The 22,060-nt window shown below is 40.4% G+C and overlaps 2 protein-coding genes across 5 annotated transcripts in view; one reads left to right on the top strand and one right to left on the bottom strand.

Moving 5' to 3' along the window:
• Nucleotides 1-7,518: 7,518 nt before the first annotated feature.
• On the bottom strand, nt 7,519-13,889 carry Ccdc59 (coiled-coil domain containing 59). The gene is made up of 4 exons (XM_021173973.2): nt 13,598-13,889; nt 12,408-12,714; nt 9,813-9,912; nt 7,519-8,338 (listed from the first exon to the last, which is right to left on the bottom strand). Exons 1-4 carry the CDS (start codon nt 13,749-13,751, stop codon nt 8,177-8,179), a joined length of 723 nt encoding a protein of 240 aa, XP_021029632.1. The 5' UTR covers nt 13,752-13,889; the 3' UTR covers nt 7,519-8,176.
• The window catches only part of Mettl25 (methyltransferase like 25), a 74,387-nt gene continuing 66,198 nt past the window's right edge, over nt 13,872-22,060 (top strand). Inside the window, exons 1-3 of one of the 4 annotated variants that reach the window (XM_029482671.1) lie at nt 17,018-17,058; nt 19,781-19,874; nt 20,050-20,579. In XM_029482671.1, the coding sequence (XP_029338531.1) occupies nt 20,570-20,579 (10 nt within the window). In that variant the 5' untranslated portion in view covers nt 17,018-17,058; nt 19,781-19,874; nt 20,050-20,569. Of the gene's footprint in view, nt 14,177-17,017; nt 17,059-19,780; nt 19,875-20,049; nt 20,580-22,060 lie in introns of those variants that run through there. The other 3 variants (XM_029482673.1, XM_021173972.2, XM_029482672.1) reach the window with 3 other exon arrangements.

Raw genomic sequence — 22,060 nt, 5'->3', positions numbered from 1 at the left:
AGAACCTATCTGTCTGAAAAACAGATCCCTGGGGTGGCCCACTTCATCGGCAGAAGTTGAACTTAGGGATGTCAGTCAAACAGCCTGCTTGAACTGGGTCTATTAACTTCCTGAAGGCTTGGTACTTTTACAACAACTCATTAATTTTGTAGATGGCAGTGCTATTCATCTTACATATAATATCACAAGGCATTGACCTTGAATTTTTGGTCTACACATATTCTTTTTAAATTTTTAGCTTTGTAATTACCTTTCAAGAAAAAGGTTTCCACATGATATTTTCAAGTATACTTTCTAGTCCTCATCTTCAATGTGCCCCCATCATCCCTCCATCTCCGGTTCCCACTTTTCCATTCAATCTTTTACCTCAAAGATTACTTCTATCTTCATAAACTGAGTGTTTAATAGCTTCTAACTATTGATATTTTCTTTGATAGTCAAAAAGTGTGAAGGAGTCTTAAATCCTTTTGGCTTTCACAAAGTATCAAAATCATAAGCAATTCTTACTCTTTCATCTTTTATCTGTTGAGCACCAATACAGGTTTGAGGCAGGGCTATTAATTCAGCCTCCTGGGAGGACTGAACACGGTAGAATGGAGCTGTCTGGATGACCTCACTTTCAATGAATACAACAAACGATGATACTGTTACCTTTAAGAGTAAAATTCATCAAATGCTTATCTAAGATCTGACTCGGCTGCACTGAGCTTCTGTTATTGCTCAGTGGATTTTCATTATAAAGAGGAAATCCGGTTTCATGAGTGAGATTTGAACGATGCTAAACAATGACGTTTAGCAGGTGATACAACTAACTTGTTCTGTAGCATGGACAAGCCTTCAGTTTGAAATCCTGCTGCCTCCGCTATCTGAGTAGCTAGCCCAGGTCACCAAACCCTGTTGCAAGCTGCATATCAACAGATGCTTCAAACAGTTCAGCTGTAGCCACCCCTGCAAATGTGATATGTAGACTTTTTTTTTTTTTTAACTGAAGGAATATGCTATAAGAGGCAATAGAAAGCCTCTGCTGGGTTATTACTCACAATGTGCCATTGTCCCTTTCTGAAATAAAGGAGACACTGAAGTCGGAAGGGTTTGAAGAGAAAAACAAAAGAGAAAGCTTCTTTCACCGTTGTATCCATGAGGAGACTTAGGAGGTGCCATCTCAAAAAGTTCCTGAGATGACTAGTTTTTAAAAGGGTGTTATTATTTAATTTTCTTTCAGTTACCAGTCAGTCTTTCTAATATTTTCATCCTCTTTTAGTGGTGTGGTGTGGTCTGTTCTTTGCAGGGCAGAAAATATCCACGTGTACATAGTGATTCAAATAATTTCTCCAACTTTGGACAGCATTGTGACTTAAAAAAAATTATATCAGCTAATTTTGAAAAAAAAAAGATATGTAGAGTTTTCTTGTGTTCGATTTAGATCAAGTAAGGATAGCAATATATCAACTATACACGGTATAAGCCAGCCCCTCACATAATGTGCAGATGAAATAATGTCCAAAACACACTGAGAACCTGTTGGAGTGATGTTTTGTACACAATGTAAAGATTATCCTTGTATTATTAAAATGCTGACTTCCATACAGCCAGAGAGTTGAGTACAGGCTGGACTTTAATGTTGTTATTTTTAAGTGAACCATCGCCTGTCTCAATGTTTTGTAAACATCCTTCTCCCTCACCTTCTGATTGGTCAATAAAGAGCTGAGCAGAGGAAAAAGGAAGAGCTGGACTTCCGATCCCAGCCAGGCTCCCAAGGAGAGAGAATCAGGAAAAGGAACATGTGGAAGATTTGCCACAACGTCATAAGGAGAGAGCAGACGTGAGGACACACCAGTGCGAGCCAAGGCAAGACTACATAAGGAGGTAATGGGCGTTTGTCTTATACTAACAGCCTCAGAGGGTTAGAATACCTCAGAACCTGCCCAGCCTAGGTTTACAGCTTGTTAACAAACTTAATAGGTCTGTGTGTCAATTATTCAGGAGATAGAATGGAAGCAGATGAGGATTTTATGCTTAAATTACAATCTATAGAATCCTTTTGTTTAAATCTTTATAATTAAAGGAAATACAAGGAGATTCCGTAAAACTCATGCATGATATAACCATACATGCAGGCTACTAATATATACCTAAAATAGCAAACAAGTGCCAACTCTCATTGTATACATATTTACCATATACTTATGCATTATCTAGCTCTTCAGGAAATTGACAGAACACCTTGCCATTGGGAGTTACCACAGTCTAGGAATCTATTTCATTGTTTCTACTTGAAAATGAATGCTCTGAAATATGAGTTTCCTTCTTTGATCAGGTACTTACCTGAACATTTAAGAGTATTGCAAGGGTCTGAGATATGTCTATCATTGTTCTAGTAAAGATTTACTACTACTGGGTTTTATTCAGGTTTGAGTGGATAATAGGATGGTGTCACTGTGGTTTTAAAGGACCCATTTAATCAACTACAAATATTCTAGTCCTATCAGTAGACTTTCAAAGTCTCATGATAGAAAGAGCCTGATGTAACAGTACCTCAAGAGAGGCTGGTCCATGTAAGAGAAGCATTGAGATTCATTGTAACGAATGTGCTAACATCTGGTGATCACTCAGTTTGATAATATTATAAAGTAAGACATAGTAAGTTAAAGTTGGCACATAATTGAAACTTAAATTTGCAGTACTGGTCAGGTTTATAAGTTATCAATATTTATTTAAGACAAACAGTTGTTATCTTGGCATGTAAGAAATGAAGTAGAGATAGTTAAGATCAAGTATATCCACTAAGAAGGAGAAAGTCCACACCGAAAGCAGACATGATGCTCAGGATATAGTGGGGGTGTTACTGAACTTCTTAGAAGGCCTTATGGTTTTCCAATTTGACTTTATAGGTTCCTTTGCCATCTGAACAAGAAGATATTATTACAATATCTAATCATTTCACATCTGTCGAAATTTCTGAACATTAAAAATCCTTCTATCAGCCGGGCGTGGTGGCACACGCCTCTAATCCCAGCACTAGGGAGGCAGAGGCAGGTGGATTTCTGAGTTCGAGGCCAGCCTGGTCTACAAAGTGAGTTCCAGGACAGCCAGGGCTATACAGAGAAACCCTGTCTCGAAAAACCAAAAAAAGAAAAAAAAAATCCTTCGATCATATGACGCAACCATGTGGTACCTTCAAATTTACCAAAAGAAAATTAGTGCACTGACCCATACAAGACTTAGACACACCTGTTTAAAAAATAGCTTTAGTTGTTATGACCAAACACTGAGAGTAGCTCATGTAACAATCAATAACTGATAAAGTATACCTATCCAATAAAATATTCCTATTTCAGTAGAAACGAACTACTGAAGTAACACATATGAATTGACAAGTATTGGTGCTGACTAGAAAAACAGGAAAAATAGAGCACAGTATAGAACCGTTGTTGTTATTATAACTATTATTATTATTATTATTATTTTGAAAATGCAGCCTGGATTGTAACAAAAAATGATCAGGTGCTGCTTTGAATCAGTGTGGGGCCCCTGGGAGGACCGATTACAGAGGCCCAGGAAGAATATTTTGATGCTGATGCTAATTGCTAGGAGACCGTAGAGAGAGTTCATGTGCAGATAGACTTCAGACTCACCAAGTTTTCCATTTACATATTTAATGGCATGCCTCAATGAAGCTGGCAGCCCTGTGAATGACTTAATGGTGGTGTTCTTAATAAAAGTTATCCAAACAAAGGAGAAATCTAGGGGACAAGAAAGGAAAATATTTCTGCTTTCTATTTCAGTATGTTATTCCTAATCAGGCTCCTGGAATAAAGTGGAATCTTCATATGAAATCATCATCTAGGTTAGCATTCAAATAAAAAAAAATACCCCTGGATTCTGACTTTCATACTGTTAAAAGTTTTAAAAAAATAAAAATAAAATTGACGTTCTCCCCAGTTTTATGTTTCACACACATGGCACACAGCCAAGAGTGTGCCTAATCCTCGGTTAGAGCTTTCAGCAGGTGTAGCCTCATTGTCTATTTTAGGAACGAACATGAGTCATTGAGCTCTTCAAAAGCTCAATTGATTCAACACCAAATCTAGAGTGTCTCTTGATTTTTCAAATGGCCCAGCAAATTAATAAAACACCCAAGATCACCACACTTGTCTCATGCCCTCATTTAAAAGGCAGCTATTCTGTACGTGATTTCACTCCTACAACCCAGTGGCTGCTATGGCCAAATATCAGAACCTATGAAGTAGAAAGTCATGGATCTAAGAGAAAAGGGCAAGATAGCTGATGATGCACACTTAAAACTAAACTGGAAGGTATCTGCCAATGAGAAGTTAAATTTATCATCCTCGTGCATTCGGCACGGCAGACTGATTCTCTCCTCTGAGCCAGCGTGTATCTGAGATACTGGTACAACCTTAAAAGGCAAAGCATCTGCAATAGTGCTACTCCAAACGACTGGGCTCCTTTAACTGCTTTGCTCTTTCCCACTTACAATGGTCAAACTCTTACAATGTACGATGCAATTCAACTACTGGTGTGAACAGGCTAGACCTTGAACGTCTCTGGAGCTCTGCACTGCACACAGGCATGTGTCTTGGATCTATAAAAGCAGCAAATACTGATTAATCAATAATGTCTAGCATACCCAATTATCATCTTCTGTCACTGAGTCTCTGTTGTAAATAAGATTGTTATCTAGTTTTGGAAGCCACTGATGAGCACCTGCTGCTCGTATATGCATTTTAAATATAGGTCAAGGTTAAGTCACAGCAGTTTGTATCGGAGGCTGACTCCTGTTGTTACCTTGCTTGATATTAGCACACTTAGGAGAGCTTGCCAAGTCTTACCTTGGCTGCCATCTGCTGTGGCCATCCGGGACACCAGCTTTCATGAGCCACCGTCTCAAGCATAATGTCAGAGAGGATTATTTGCTTTTAAGTTTGGCAAGAATAAGGGAGGGGATGCTGTGCCTTAGTTGAAGGCCATGTCCACCACCTTTATGTCACATGTCACTTCTTGTCTGAGGTCTCCAATCCTCTTTTTAAGGACAAATATTACACTCCATCTCTATACAATATTTTTCTGGGAGACAAGGATACTCTGAGTTCAGGCTAAACTCTCATCATAATACTTTTAAGGATGAATGCAGAAAGCTGGATGTGGTGGCACACACGCCAGCACTGGAAAGGCAGAGGCAAGCAGATCTCTGTGAGTTTAATGCCACTCTGGTCCACACAGTTCCAGGACAGCCAAAGCTGTTTCAAAAGGAGGATGAAGATGATAACAGAACAAGTAGGAGAAGGAAAAACAAGACAGGAAGAGGACAACAAAGAGGAAGAGGAGGAGGCAGGACAAAAGGAAGCAATTAAAAGCCTACTACACTTCTACAAATTAAAGCTATGGCCTAACATCCTCTATGTATGGTAAATTCAATGCCTGAAATCAGTCTCTGGTCATCCAAAGCTTCTTCATGTCCATAGCTAGCCTTTTACATTTTTCTCTTGGTAACTTGGACATATGTTACTTAACTTTTTAATCATTTTGTTTTGTAGCACTGGGGCTTTAGGCCAGGACCTTGACAATCAGGACAAGCAATCGTCCTCTAAGCTGTAACCTCAGCCTACAGAACAAGTTCTCAGATGCTGCACTGCTCAGAACACTGGCCTTTTCCTTGTTCTGTGTCTATCCTCATTTTTATCCTTTCTCAATAGAATTTGTTGTTGTAATTTATGAGAATGGTGAATGCTGACATGTGCCTATATTGCAACTGGCTCCTAGGGATATGGAAGATCAAGTCTAGGAGTTGAGGTCGGCTTAGGCAAAACAACATAAAAATCCATTTCAAAAGATGTCCTGGTCAGTAAAATGACTTTTGTGCTGTCCAAGCAGGAAGGTCTAAGCTGGGATTCCCCAGCAACAGCTTAAAGGCCAAAATGCTGTTCCTGTAACCCCAGTGCTGGGGAGGCAGGGACAAGAAAACCCCATGTTAGTGAGAAACTATCTCAGTCAGGTTCTGTGTGATTGAAGACCTCAACTTTGGTGTCCACACCCATGTATACATATACATATAAATATATATAATGTAGTATATGAACACCTAACATATATACAAGCAGGGTGGGTTGGGATAGGGAGATTATACATACTCTAAACCAGCCTGCCTGTTCTCAGTTACAATACTGTCCTAAGGCAGAACAAGTCAGCCAATAAGGAGACAATGTTATTTTCTCTGTATAGGAAGGACAATCAGAAATAGAGAGGTGGGCCAGGAGGTGGTGGCATACGCCTTTAATCTCAGCACTTGGGAGGCAGAGGCAGGGGGATTTCTGAGTTCAAGGCCAGCCTGGTCTACAGAGTTCCAGGACAGCAAGGACTACACAGAGAAATCCTGTCTCGAAAAAAAAAAAAAAAAAAAAAACCCAAAGCAAACCAAACCAAACCAAAAACAAACAAAACAAAAAAAACAACCCTCTCCCCCCAGAAGAAAAGAGCGGAAATACTATCTCCACTCCTAATTATTTTTATAGACTTCACTACATCTCAAACCCTTTTCTCTCATTTCCCTTCTGCTCTGTCACTAGCTTTTGCAACCTTGAAGACTTAAGCATTTACCCCTACAATTATTTTTCTCTCCATACATGTCCAAGGCATAACTAATCTGTCTGGCTTTGGATTGTCTCAGCCTCCATGCTTTCTTTCCAGTAAATCCCTTCCATGAGGCTTTGGCTAAGGCTTTAGTATGAGTGGCATAAGAATCAACAGCCATGACTGAGCCAATCTCTGCTATTCAAACCTCAGGGTGTAGCTTTTAGATGAGGGGTGTGTGTGTGTGTATGTGTGTGTGTGTGTGTGTGTTTTACCACACTTAAGTCTCAACCTTTTGTTTTGAACCTAATGCTAATTGCTGTCCTAAAACATCTTTGGATATATACAAAGTAAACAAAACCAAGCAAACAAGACTAAAACAAAACAACAAAAAGCCCTCAACGTAGTAGACCTCTCCACAACAACGTAGTAAAGGTAATTAGTCCTATTTTTCACTTAAAAGGACCAGCTTTTTTAACCTGAAGAATCTAGAACACAGATGTGATTACAGGAGTTCAATGAAACTGCTGTGCATGCTTCCTTAATCAGATTGTGGCTTTCTTGGCTGTTCAGGTGCAGTAGCACATCACATACTTCTAAGCATTATTTTTCTGTGCAGAGATCAAGTTTTGTATTTCCTCAGCATGTTACTGAACTTTTAAACACAGGATGAAAGCTGTAATATGTGAAGCTTTCCTAAAACCTTTAAGACGGTTTTAGAATGTATTTGCTATTGTTTATAAAGCACGCAGCTTTACAACCATTATTATGCAGTCTTTTCGCTTACAAGGCCAAGGCATTCCTGTTCTGTTGCATCCGAAGGCAGGAAGGTTCTCTAACTATTTATGGTGACAATCCTTTTCAACGTGTAGGGCCCTCTGAAGCATCTGGAGAGCTTGATTACTAGGAAAATGCTTCTATTACACTCCATTCATAAATAAAATCTCTTTATTAGGTCTACGTTATTGTGGAAATACAAACTCTTTTAGTGTACTTTCAGGTAGCCTAGAAAACCTGCTTTCCTGTATTATATACTAGAAATTAATAAATAAAAACTGCAAAGGAGTCACTCCTTTCCTTAATTAAAATGAATGAAAACACTAAATAATCAGGGCTGGTGGTGTTGGATCTGAACTCCCAGTCTTCCTGGCGGAGGCAACAGCACAAGTTTCAGAGCAAATATATAAGCTGAAACTTTATCTCAAAACTCCCAGGGGCGACAATGTAGTTAATGTTAGTACAGCTGCCAGGCTAGTGCAAGGACCTAAGTTTAATTTCTAGTAACCAAGTGAAACATGTTCACTTCACTGAAAATATCTCACTGTGAGCTCAGGCCTATTTCAAAGCAGTATATTTCATTTAAATTCCACTGAAGTTTTTAAAGATCTTCAGGATAATGTCTTTTTTTTGGGGGGGGGGGGAGGTGGTGGAGAATATACATAGAAAATTTTCTCTCACAAAAACAAAAAATAATTTAACAATCCACTTGATGCCAACAAATTGAGTTCATCATTAGGAGGTTCCCATACACGTACAAAAGGATGCAACAGTCAGTCAGGATTCAGTCCTTAGAGACAAAGTGTCCGCTTTAACTGTTTTCTTGTATTTTCTGCAGAAGATACTCCATCTGTAGATTCAGGTTAGGCTGGCCCTTTTTAGTCTTTTTGCTCAGTATTTTGAAAGCTTCCATTTTTTTCTTTTTGTAGAGCCTTTGAGCCTCTTCTCTCTCTTGCTTTCTCATTTCAAATTCCTGCGATCATAAACACACATGATGTCATTAGTCACAAACAGGAAATACAGGTCAGAATTGCTCTGAAATTGCTGACACTCTGTGAGCCTTGATAATCTGTCTCTTACACTGTACAAGAGCAGAATTGGCGTAGTTGTCCTCTCTGCTTTAATACCATAATGATATAAGGAATAGCAGAGAATAACAGAGTCAGGGCAGCACTTTATGCACTTGTATGTAAGTAAAAGAGAAACCAAGTGTTTAACAACTTCACTGAGACGTCAAATACTTAACAATTCCATTGTTTAAATCCACTAATGAATTACCTTCTAAATTTTTATCGGAAAAAAAAAAATGGGCTAGTGGTTAACTGCTAATAACCTGGTAACAATAAAAGTTCACTTCCAGTAAACCGTACTTGTATATTGTTGTTGTTGTTGTTAACTAATTCACAGATTTAACCTAGAAAATGCTGACTACCCACCTACTACTTAAGTGCAAAACACTCTGCTAGACAATGTGTCTCACCATTTAAGGACGATGATGCTCATTTCACTTGCTATGATCAAAATTCAAGTCTAAGTATAGACGACTATAATTCAAAATGATAGCAGCTCTGAAGATCCAGCATTAACAAGCACTCTAACATTCTTACTAGCTTCAATGTAACAGCTGAAAAGATGCTGCACTGTACTAAGTGTGTTCTTCATCTGTGGTCCAGGGAGCCTCAAAATGATATACTAGACAAACATCAGACTTACACTGACTCGTAACTACAAGTAATTATAATTAGCAAGGAATCTTACATACAATTTGTGAAACTATAGCACATACAGAGTTTACTTTGTTGGTCTTACATCCAAGGAGTAAGCCCAGTGATAAGGAAGTGCCTTGCTGGGGACCACTCTGTGGCAGAGCTTGGTTTTATAAACAGATTCTCAACTGCTCAGGATGCTACTTCACATTACTTAACATCAGTTAACCACACATTTATTTTAAACACACACAGGGTTAAGAAGCTGGACGTGGTGAAGCACGTGTTTAATCCCAGGACTGACAAGGCAGAGGCAGGTGGGTCTCTGAGTCAGGCCAGCCAGAGCTACATATTGACGCCCTGCCTTAACAAAGTCTGAAAATTATTCATTGTCTTAATTAGGTCCCCAGAACTCAAATTTATAGCACATAAAATTATTTCAAGGAACTTGCTAAAGAACCCAGTTCCTAGGCCATAGTTTGAGAAACATTATCACAGATGCTGCTATTATTAACTGACCAACAACATTTTTTTTACTTGCTTTTTTTTTTAATCTTATCATTGACCTAGTAAGATTCTCTGAGCCAGTCAAAGACTTCAAATATTGTACAATTCTACAAGTCTACTGAGTAAAGCATAAAATAAGTACAGATAACATTATGTAGCAATCCTAAGAAGCACAGCTTGCACACATGGCAGAGAAAGAAAAACAAGGCTACAGAATCACTAAGTAGGACTTACGAATTTCTTAGCAGCACGCTTCGCTTGTACTCGTTCATACTCTTCTTGTGCCTTCTGGTTTGAAGTTTTCTTTTTCTTTTTCTTTGGAAAAGTCACAGAACTTGCAAGATAGATTAAGATAGGTAAGTTAAACCATTCAAAAATGATTTAGCCAAAATTATGCTACTGTGTCAGATTCAGTATCTACAAAACTTTACTAATACAAATTGAAGAAAGCATGAAAAGAATTACCAATACCACCTACAGCAACAACAAAAGGAAAATGCCCAAATAAGACATTGAAGCTATAGTATAGTCACGACTACAGGTTAAAGGACGGTAAATAGAGATTTTGGGGAGAGATATTTAACAAGTGCAGTAAGAATGGATAATAAGCTGTTAGAGCAGATAGAGCGTCCAGTACTGAATACAAGAGAGCTTGTATATGACTGCTTTGGTCACCTTGTGTCTGCCTCCTCCTCTTAGCACGAGTCATCCCTCGCAGACACAGCCTTTGTTTGCTGTGCTCTGCACTGGAAAGGGCAGTCGCTAGTGTCACCTGTCACCTGACTTGGTAGCTTCCCAGTTACAAATAAACGCATGCCTCCCACTACCAGAGTAAATGTCTGCATGAATAAACTAGTCATGACTTCCCACTCACTCCTGACTCTCTGACACACGATTTCTGCTCCACCATTCCAAACTGCCCTTACCAAGACAGTCCTGATCTCCCAAGCCCCAAATATTCAATAGGCTTTTTGCTTCCTTATTTACTTCTGAAAATGTCAGTGTGAGATAATGTCATTCTTCACTTCTAATTCTCATGCACATGAGTGTTCCTGTAGGTTTGGGCATAGTGTATGACATGTCTGGAGACTAAGGGACTGCTCACCACCAATTTGAAACAAGGGCTCTCCACAAACCAGGGGGCTAGCCAATGAGCTCCAAGGATTGACCTGTCTCATCTACTATTTCCTGACAGAAGAATCTACCAAAAACAAAATACCACCAACCCTCATTTCTTCCTTTATCCCTACTACATACTTTCTTCTTATTTGCAACACAAATAATGCTCAATTTTGTTTTTAAATTGAGAATTATATATATCCCTACAAGTATTATTGGTCAAACCTACCCACCATTTCTTCTTCCCCAATTCCTTCCCCATCCCTTTCTTCTCTGCACTTCCCCCTCCTAGCTTCATGTGCATCTTTTGTACTTTTATTAAGCTGAGTCTGCTTCCTGATACCAACATGTGCACATGCATGGGGGTGGAGCCACCTACTGGGGCATGGGTTGTCTGATGTGGCAGACTCCGCCTCCCCAGCCATCAATTGCCAAACTCTCCTAAGCTCCATATGGGACTTTGTAACTCTCTCCAAAGTCCATGATGGGATTTGACCTGGCTTGATTCTGCATATGACTTGTGCATGCAATCCTTGCCCTAGCTTTGAAAGACAACATTTTGGTTAAAAAAAAAAAAGTTAAGATCTGAAGTGATGCCTTGCTGTGCACATGTTAAGGCAGTTTTGCTTGAATTGTATGTAGTAACAGTCTTATAAACTACCTTTAATAAAATCAAGGGGTAAACAGGGTTTTGTTTTAAGGTAAAGTAGTGTAAGCTGGTCTGAAACTCACCATCTACCTCAGCTTAGCCTCTAACTATTGGGTCCTCCTGTGTTAAGCCTCTTCAGTGCAGGGATTATCAGGGGTAAGCCAGCAATCATTCAGGAAGAAGTCCATGTGTTAAATATTTTTGTTGTTTTATAGGATGGCATCTTACTATGAACTACAAGCTAGCTTTGAATGACCAGCAATCTTCCTGCTCCAGCCTTCTGAGAAGATTACAGGCATATAAAACCATCCCTTGCTTGGTTTTCATTAACTGCAACCTATTTTCTGGACTCTTTACAGAAAATGTAAATTAAAATACAGACAACAGCAGTTAGCAGTCATAAAGTTACCAAACACCAAGCATGTTTTAGAATACTTGATATAAATGAACATGATGTCATGAAATGTAATGCTTTAGGGACATCATTGACTGAGAAAATGATCCAGGTTGAGGCTATAAAAGATGGTGTCCACCGTGGCTCTCAAATCATTTTATACTATCCTTCCTATCACAGTGAACACTGGTATACCAATATGGAAAGTCTGGCTTTATAAGCCAAAGTGGCAATGGCTACACATCTGCATTGTTTTTCTAGTATCTGGTTATGTTGCCCCATGCTGGTCTGGGACTGGGAATTGTCTGGACTCAGGTTCCTAAATGTTTGGCTTCCAGATCTACAACATCAAACATAGTCCCCCACCCCAAATTAATATGCGCACATTAATACTGAGCTTAATTACGGTCCAATTATATTTCATGTTCTTGAGAGGCTGCAATTCAAAACTCAGATCTCTTAATTCTCATTTCCTATTTTCGACATCTCTGTTCAACTAGCCAATTTCAGTCATTTAACACTAAGTGGGGAGACTCCATGAAATACTGTTACATGACTTGAAAAAAGTGCTAAGAAAAATCCTGATTCTTACACAATTTTCTCTGTGTTGTCAGTAAAACATTCTTTACATTTAAAGTGAAGAATTTCTGAAGAAGGGAGTGCTTACTTTCCTGTGTTCAGCTCTTCTGGCTGAGGCTGGTGAACACCTGGCTGTTCTTCAGAGGAAGTCTGCTCAGTGCTGCCCTCCTCTTCAGGCAAAGGCTGGTCAACCTGTTCTTCTGACAAAGCCCGGCCAGCCTTTCTTTGCTGTTTTCTGAGTCTTTCCTCTTCGGCCAGATAGAGGTGTTTCAGGTGCTCTGGGTAATGATCTGTGAACTGGGACTCCTGTGACCCTGGTGCCTTCTTCACCTTCCACAGCAATTTCCTGTAATTTTGCTGGATCTTCAGTTTTCTCCGAAATGCAAAACCTTGTCCTAACATTGAAGGATTTCAGTTACAATTACTTTAACAGAAAATGAAAACTAAATAATTTTTTCTTTTACTTTATATTCAAATGAGAGAATTATTTGGCTTTGCTTTAAAGATAAGGTTAGGCAACCATTTAATGATACACTGAAGAGCAAGCTGGCCCTTTACCTAAATATAAGGATAACAGCGAGTTGTCAGACACCACGTAAAAACTTCTAAGTACAGTAAACTAAACTTTACTGCTCAGCTTGAATTTAGACTCATATCCACAAATTACATTTTCTTTAATCCACATACAATCTCACTTGGGTCTTCAGTAAACAATAAATAAAGTAGAGTAGTCTAGTATTTTTCCCTTGGAGAAACTTACTAATCACTTATTTTCCAAAACACAACACAAAACAAAAGGGGGGGGTACTGTACAACTTTATGAACACCTGTCGATTATTCTTAGAACGAACAAAAACCACTTAACCATCTGACATGCAATGAGAGGCCTTCAAAGACAAGACATCGAATCGAATCTAAGGAAGGCAGCAGTATGAGACTGGAGGGCTACTGTGGTGTCTTTTGGTTATCAAAGCTTTGGGGGCAGTGTATTTTAATGTAATATTGTATCTATATTACATACTTGCTGTAATAGAGATGCAAGTATGTCTGGATGCTTCTTGGCCAAGCGCACCTCTAGACGCCCCGTGTCTTTGCTTAGACCTGAGATCTGCGTTAAATCAATGAAGCTGACCGCACTGTCCGGTTCTCAGTCAAAGGACTGAGAAGCTCTCGGGCTTGGCGAGCTTAGGAACGGCTTCCCGGATCTCAAGCCGGATCCCATCCTACTCCCTCGACTTCGGCGGGCCCGAGCGCTCCTCCACGGCTGTCCCTCCTTACCCTCGCGCACGCTCCCCCGGAAGGCTTGCTGGGGGTTCGGCCGCCAAGTCCTGCGTTTCCCATTCTGGTTTCCGAATCTGATCTGAGGGGTCCCTTCCCCACGCGCCGCAAATCCTCCGGTCCGCCACCTCGAAGACGGCCGCGAAGGCGCCATCTTGCTCCACGGGGGAGTTCCTGGAACGCCAGTGGACGCCGACCTAACACGTCACGAGGCGGAAGCAATCAATCGCCCAACCCGGCGCGTGCTCGGAGCTCGACTGCCGCAGCCTGGGCCGCTTCCGGCGGGGAAGAGAGGGGTCGCGCGGCCATGTTGGCGCCACCTGCAGCCCCGGAGGATGAGCGTCATGGCGGCGGCCTGCCCTCTGCCCAGGACCCCGGACCTGGCCACGCTGCACGACAAGTTACAGGGCTTGCTGAGATTCCTCAGGGGCGCCCTGGCCATTTCCAGCGCGCACACGGTGGACTTCTACACCAAGTCGGTCTGGCAGGAGCTGGTCGACCTGCCCCCTGAGAGCGTGCTGGCGGCGCTGAGGGAGTCGGCGATGCAGGCCGAGCCGCGGGAGGCAGAGGCGGGATCAGGTGACTGGCGGGGCGGGCGGGGCGGGAGCTGTCAGCGCGCCCCCTGGTGGAACTCGGCGGAAGTGGCAGGGACTTGAAGGATGCTGTTACCTAGGAGATGAATTGGAGGGAGCCTAATAGCGAGGATGGATGGGAACAGGCGGGGTCCCCTCTGGGTTCTAATCTGGGTGTTGGTAGAGTTCCACAATTTAAAGTAGTCAACCCGGGGAAGAGGCGTTCCTTCACTGATTGATTCAACAATTTAGTTTTGAAAACATCTAAAGGCTGTGTGATGACCAATACAAAGTAGAAGTGGACTTGGGGGACCCATAAGAGCCAATTCCTACTCGGTACAAGGAAGAGTGTATCGTGGAGTGAATGGTGATAGTGAAAGTTTTGAGTGCTCGCTAGTTTATTTGGAAACAGGCTTTTGATCCCAGCACTTGGGAGGCAGAGGCAGGCGGATTTCTGAGTTCGAGGCCAGCCTGGTCTACACAGTGAGTTCCAGGACAGCCAGGGATACACAGAGAAACCCTGTCTAGAAAGAAAAAGAAAAAAGAAGAAAACTGTATTTTCAATATCATTTACGCACCCTGGTATTTTCTAGGCTCTGGACTTTCATACCCGCAAGAAACTTAGATTCTACCAAGTTTCTGCTTCTGGAAATAGACAGAGGAACAGTAGCAGCTACTGGAATTGCTTGTGCTTTGCTTCCAGGCGTTCCAGATGTTGTCAGCGTTAGTGAACTTACTTAATCAACTGAAGCAGCCTGTAAATGCAAAGTGCCACGGGGGCGGAGGTAGGGGCCATGGTGGGTGTTATAATGATAGAACTTAAGACACATTGGTTCTTGGCAGTCGTTCTTGGTGGTTGGAAAGTTAGACACCCTTTCAGTTTGCTCCCATAGTATTCTGCGTTGATAACTTGGTACATAAACTTGTAGAAAGCAGGAACCATATTTGCCTTAACCAGGATTCCAATGTGTGGGAAACTATTTGGCATACATTAAGTCCTCTATAAAATATTTGTTGAAAAATGTGACTTTTGTTGGCCAACAAGAAAAAAAAAAACGAAGAAAATACAAGAAAACAACTTTTAAGTGCAGAGCAAAACTTTGTTTAACTTTGTCTCTACCTGATGGGCTATTATTACCTTACATATACTAATAGCTTGATTCATTGGTGCCTATGGTATGTTCTGCAGTTTCTTTTGCTAGGTGCTTAATTTTTTTTCCTGTTTCCTCTGTGTGTGCGTGTGTGCACACACACACGCGCACACGTGCACGTACCTGCCTGTCCTCAGGTGAAAGGCCAGAAGTCAGCTTCCAGGATTATTTCTCAGGAGCTCTGCACCTTGTGTTTTGAGACAGGAGCTGACCAAGTAGGCTAGGCTGGCTGGCCAGTAAGCTTTAGCACCTGATGAATTCTGCCCCTCCCCCGATCCCCAATAATAGAATTACAAGTCTTTACCACCATGCCTGGCTCTTAATGTGGATACACAGGCCCCAAGGCTTATAAGGCAAGGATTTTGCCTACCTTCTAGGACCTTTTTTCTCGTCATCTTTATATTGCAAATTGGATTCTTTAATTTCTGATTTGTGAGTTTGCAGCTTGAATTAATTTTCCAGGGATGAGGGCTTTAGTGGAAGATTAGACGCTCAGTTTGGCATCATCTGACTGCATAGGATGGCCTTTCCATGCCCACGCTCAAGTCTGTTGACTTGTTTAGCAAACAATTACCCAGTAAGAATCAGTACTTAATAGTCCTAATGCCATCCTTCCTTAGTTTTTTTCTTGTCTCTTCCCATAAGCAGTATTCCCATAAGAATATTTTGTCCATCACTTTAGAACAATGCCTGGTCATTGTAGATTTTTAATAGATATTGGCCAGACGTAAAGTGTAATGAGTAGGTCAGTAATACCACTTCTTTGTTTCCTTAGGCTAAGAGTGAAGACTAATATTTGTTTTGATGTGTGCGTTCATGTGTGTGAGTGTGTGTGTGTGTGTGTGTGTGTGTGTGTGTGTATGTGCAAAAGTCTGAATACTAATTCAGACTAGACTGGATTATTGACCTTTGAAATATCTCTGGACGTGATAACTTTTTGAGTATGACACTCCCAATCTTATGAATTCCCAGCTGTTGTGTGAGCTGACTTATTGGAAGCCTTCTTTCGGATTTTGTCATCTAGTTCTGTGAAGAGACAGCATGGTGCAATGCAGGCAGACATGGCTGGAGAAGGAGCTAAGTAAGGGCCTTACATCTTTTCTTTTTTCTTTGAGATTTTTTTTTCTTTTTGTGATTACACTGTAGCTGTCTTCAGACACACCAGAAGAGGGCTTGGACCCCATTATAGATGCTTGTGAGTCACCATGTGGGGACTGGGAATTGAACTCAGAACTTGTGGAAGAGCTCTAACCGCTGAGCCATCTTTCCAGCACTGAGGGCCTACATCTTGATCCTCAGGCTGCGTGAAGAGACTCTGCCTCGGTTGAGCTGCTGAGACCTCAGAGTCCACCCACGAGTGACACAACCTCCAGCAACCAAGTCCCAACTACTTCAACAGAGTCAAGTCTAGTAATGCCACTCCCTTCGCCAATGTCCAGGCGAAGACATGATCTATGACGCCCTTCCTGTTCAATCTACCACAAGCTCTTTCTACACTTGTGAGGAAATCCAGCAGTGGAAGAGGTTAAACAAATGTTACATCCCAGCAGGGGAGATCACAGACCTCAGCAATTGTACAAAAGGATGCAAATTTAAGCATTCCTTCTAACTGGGATTTGTTCTCATTTCTCTCATTTATAGCAGTTTAAGAATTAATTTTTTACTCTTTCTAGATGAATACAAGAAAATCCTTTGTGTTAGGCATCGACCAGAGGATACGTTTGGTGTATATGCACATGTATGTGGTATGATATATATGTATATGTATGTGATGTGATGTATATGCATGTATATGTGATATGTTGTATATGCACATGTATGTGATGTGATATATATGTATGTGTACTTGGTGGGATGTATATACATGAGAATGTGATGTGTGTGTATATATGTGTGTGTGTATAATGTGATACATATATGAGATGCAGCTTTTGTTTTCTCATATCTAGTTGTTTGTGTGTCTCAAATAAGTTGTCAACATTTTAAATCCTTTTTAACATATAAAGGGCATTTTTATTATTTTGAAAATTTTGTGCATGTATATGCTTTCTTCTTCCTAACTAGCCTCCTTCCAACTTTAATGTCTTTGTGTGTGTGTGTGTGCATGCATTCATGCCTGTGCGTGCGTCCCCCTGTGTTTAATTAGAATTGCTTGTATGAGTATGCATGTAGCATTATTTACTGGAGCATGAGCAACTTGTCAGGGTGTACCCCTGAGGAAAATGTGTCCTCATCTGCCAGCAACCATCAACTGCCATTTTTTTACTCTTACAACATAAAACATGTATGTATCTCAGTTGTTACATTGCTTTCGAGCTATTCTCTCAAATTCTGTACAATAAAATTCTTACTGTTTGCCCCACAGTCAAGCTGTTCTTCACTAAAACACCTTTCTTCCACATGTTGATGTGCTTGTGTGGTGTGTGTACATACGAATATGTATGTTCTTGTGAGGGACACACATGCATGTGGGTGTACGTGTATGTTATGACCTGATATTGATGTTCAGTGTCTTCCTTGATTGCTCTCCACGCCTGTCGTATGGCTTACAGGATTTCCCATTGAACCCGGAGCTTGCCATTTTGGCTAGTCTGGCTAGTCTGCTCTTCTAAGGATTCCCTGCTTCTCTCTCCCACAAGCTGCAATTATAGCCAGTGGGTTGGGTAGTTCTGTCAGCCTGATAGAAGCTGCAGTTATTTGGGAAGAGAAAAACCGTGATTGAGAAGGCCCTGTCATCAACCAGACTGGCCTGCAGACAAGTCTGGAGGAAGTTTTCTGTCTTCGAGAATATTGTGGGAGGGCCCAGCTCACTGTGGGCAGTGCTACCCTTGGGCAGGAGGTGGTCCTTGGTGTATAAAAAAGCAAGCTGACAGAGCCAGGAAGAGAAAGCCAGGAAGCAGTATTTCTCCATGGCTTCTGCTTCAATTCCTACCTCCAGGGATTTGACCGCTCGAGTTCTTGTCTTGATTTCCCTTAGTGTTGGACTGACTGGGACATAAACCCTTTCTTCCTCAAATACGGTCTTTCCCCATCTCAGTAGGAAGTCCCCTAGGACAGGGCGGCTCCTGTATTCATCTGTCCTTCTTAGGAGGGTAGAGGATCCAGATTGTGGTCCTTGTGATTATGTGGTAAGCATTTTACCCCTGACCTTTTTCCCCACCCCTGTTCTTTATCTATATTTGAGGGTCTTCGTGCCATTTTAGTGTCCATGACTACAACTTGACAATAGTATGCACCCCTAAATTACTTTGCTTTTTATCTATTATTTTATTTAGCAAATACATTTCTACATTTGTCACATTGTATAGTTTATTTCTGAAAAAAAATTAAGCTATGTAAAGAAATTTTAAATTTAATTATTATGATTAATTCTAGTTTTATATTTAATTTCATTTTTAAATGTAATATAGTTCATTGTGAAGATGCTTAAAGAATGATTGACTGTATTTGTGCATCATTATGGTGTTAATATTGGTATAGTAAGGATCTGCGTGTCAGTCCTTCTTAATATGTACTATTTCATCCAAAAGCATGGTTTGCATGTTTAAATAATTTATTTTCATTTTATATGAAACTATAAATTAAGCTAGAGTTGTTTAGACCAAAAAAAAAAGAAAAAGGATAAATCCTAGCACATAATTAGATCATATAATTGGTTAATACTAAAAGCAGCAATATGTATTATATTTGTTCTCTTTGTACATTACAGTATGATGGATATTTGCAAAGTTTGTAGAATTTAACACAACCCATTTTCCAAATTTAGAAAGACAAACTTAACTTTTGGCTATTAAACAATTAACAATTAAATCTTGCAGTCAATTATTGAAGAAGCCAGAACCTTAAAACTTTTATTTAATTTTCATAGGATAAAAGTTTCCTTTTCAGAAAAAGCACGTTCAACTCTTCCACCATGGGGGGGGGGGGGCGCAGCATTGTGCTTTTTTTATCCAAAGGGACACGACCATGAGGCTTTGGGGGCAGTGCTGGAACTAAGGGGTTTGACCCATAGCAGCAGCGATGGGGAGGGATTTTCAAATGAAAGGCAATTTACATCAGGCTAGGTTGCTAGCTAGACAAGAATGGAAGGCACACACACTGTGAAAGATGAAAAGACTTCTTAACTTTAACAGTAAATGAAATGCTATTAATCAACACAAGAGGTTGGAAAAGAGAAAGAAAGATATGTCAGGAATAAGGATATTTATAGAAATAAATACAAGATATTTTTATATCACTGTGAAGATAATTATCAGGAAGATACTCTTGTCAGCATCTTCCTAAAATTCTGGTCCATTGGCTGTGTGAATAATGATTTTCCCCAACCCGTATAGCACAGTTATGTCTGTAACTAGTACATATTTGTATCTTATACTGTGTTCTGTGATCTAAATCACTCTTGTCTCACACTAACATTGTCAACATTCAGGCTGAAACGAGCTTTTATGCTTCCCTAACAGGCTCAGTGCTGCTATTGAAGTCCTCGTAGTGGCCTCAGTGATTACAACCACTACGGAGTCTTAGGAGAGTTCCGTAGTTGATGATGCTACAATAGTAAGTGCATTGAAATATGCTGTCGTTCATGCATGCATGCATCCATCCATCATCCGTTCATTCATACTGTGTGCAAAATACTTTTGCTTTACAACTGAACATGGAACAGTAGTCATTCCTTGTTTCTAGTAGATACCACAGAAAATCTTACACGAGTATTTTACTGTCCTTTCAGAGACATCAATCATCTCTTATGTCCAAATTACATTTTAATTTCTGGAACCAAGATCACTTCTAGTGGAGAAGGAAATGTTAAGAAGAGTAAAGAAAATGGCTACAAAAATAAGCAAGTGTGTGATATCTTACCATAGCGCTATAGGCTGATCTCGACCAGAGAAGTTGCCAGACCGGATTCTGATAGTCAGGTCCCTTATAATGCCCGCTGTTACTTTGCCCGCTGCTGTGGCAGGCTCTGGAACATGGGGATTAGGAGCAGAGTGTGAAGTCAGACTGCCAAGGTTTATTTGCCCTGATGGTGTGTGCACATTTGAATCCGTTACCATCTTGTCAAGTCTTAGTTTTTTCCACTGCAAATGACATAAGAGCAACAATTAACTTGCTCAGATGACAGGTAAAATGTTTAACCATGCCTGGCATGTGGTATTAAGCATTCAGCACATCTTAGCAATGGGGTAGTGCGTTGTTGTGAGATCTGCAGAGCTCGTCCTCCTCAGAGTCTTTTGGGACACTCACATATGATAACAGGTAAGTAGTTTTGAAATCTTACTTGATTATGAATATACGTTCATTGATTTTTATCTCTAGTTTTAAAGCTTTGTGCATTTTTCCTCAAAGATTCTATGGTCTGTGTGTTTGACTTTTGGTTTCCTATATACAGCCGTATCTGGTAGAAATAGTAAAAGTAGGTTGGAGGTATCTTGGTATCATGTTTTTAAAACATCCTCTCCTGCCTCTTTTCCATCTTATTTCCTAAGTTGTTATTGTCTTTAAATCTTATTTTTATTTATTGTTGTGTGTGTGTGGTGTATGCATGACCTGTTAGTATGGATGCCAACATAGCATACCTTTGTGAATCTGTGGAGGTCAGAGAACAGGTGCAGGAGTCAGTTCTGGCCTTCCACCACATGGGACCTGACGATAGCCTTCAGTTGTCAGAATGTGCACAAGCGCCTTTACCCACTGAGCCCGCTCATTGGCTCTCAGTTAATCTGTTTCACATACTGCCTTATAGCTCTGGGATAGAGATAATAATGGTTGCACAAAGAAAACAATAGAAGCTGACACTGAAGTAAGGATTAGGAACTTCCACTAGAGGGCGCTGTAAGCAAAACAGTCAAGCTATGGAGTGTGCAGGTGTAGCAAGCAGGCAGCAAGCATCCTTCCCTGTGGGGAGGAATATTTGCACCCAACTAAGAAGTAGCTAAGGCTAGTCTAGTCTACTACACTGCAGCTTCTCTGCTCCTAGCTGCTAATCACAAACTGATTATATAGACACCCAGTCAGCAAGACACACATGTGGGACTCAGAAGAAAGGAAAGATCTTTCTCCTTTCTTGTTCTCTGTGACTCTCTAAAAGTGGCAAACTGAGTCTCTCAAAAGAAGAAAAGAAAATTACCTCAGCTGTACTTACATGATCAAAATAATTTCTAATTGTGGAACTCTGGACTGAGTAAACTGGTTTTAACTCTAAAGATATAAGATTGACTCAGAATATATATACCCCTTTAAAAAATTAACTTGTTGAAAACACTTTAACTTAGGCATCCAATATCCCAAATTTGGGGGTGTCTGTAATTAAAAGCAAATTAATAGCATTTAGGTCAAAGTCAAATTGGAATCTTTTCAAGAATTTTCAGTAGGATAGCTAAGTTGATTCAAACATTGACTTTTCCAACAGAAACATCACATTTCTTTCTGTTGGCAACATTGCCCAATAACTGACGATTATAACGGCCCCTCTGCTCACTGCCATTTAATATTTGTATTCTATCACACTTTAAGAAACTGGTCCCCTGGACCCTGCCGATGTTGAGACTGCTCTTAAACCTGAAAGTCTTACTTAATAGTTGACTGAGTTTCTCCCCCGGTATCATATCTAAATATTTTGATGTAGATTTAATTACTTTTGGCTACATCAGTAAATTCAGCTTGTAAAATGTCCCAGAATCTATATTAAATAAATTCACCACAGTAACTTTGTGGTTTTATTTTCTATTTAGTTGATT

The sequence above is a fragment of the Mus caroli genome, chromosome 10 (assembly GCF_900094665.2).
Source record: "Mus caroli chromosome 10, CAROLI_EIJ_v1.1, whole genome shotgun sequence".
In the NCBI taxonomy this organism is placed as follows: Eukaryota; Metazoa; Chordata; class Mammalia; order Rodentia; family Muridae; genus Mus; species Mus caroli.
The sequence above is the reverse complement of the archived record's forward strand: the minus strand, read 5'-3'. Positions and strand labels throughout refer to the sequence as shown.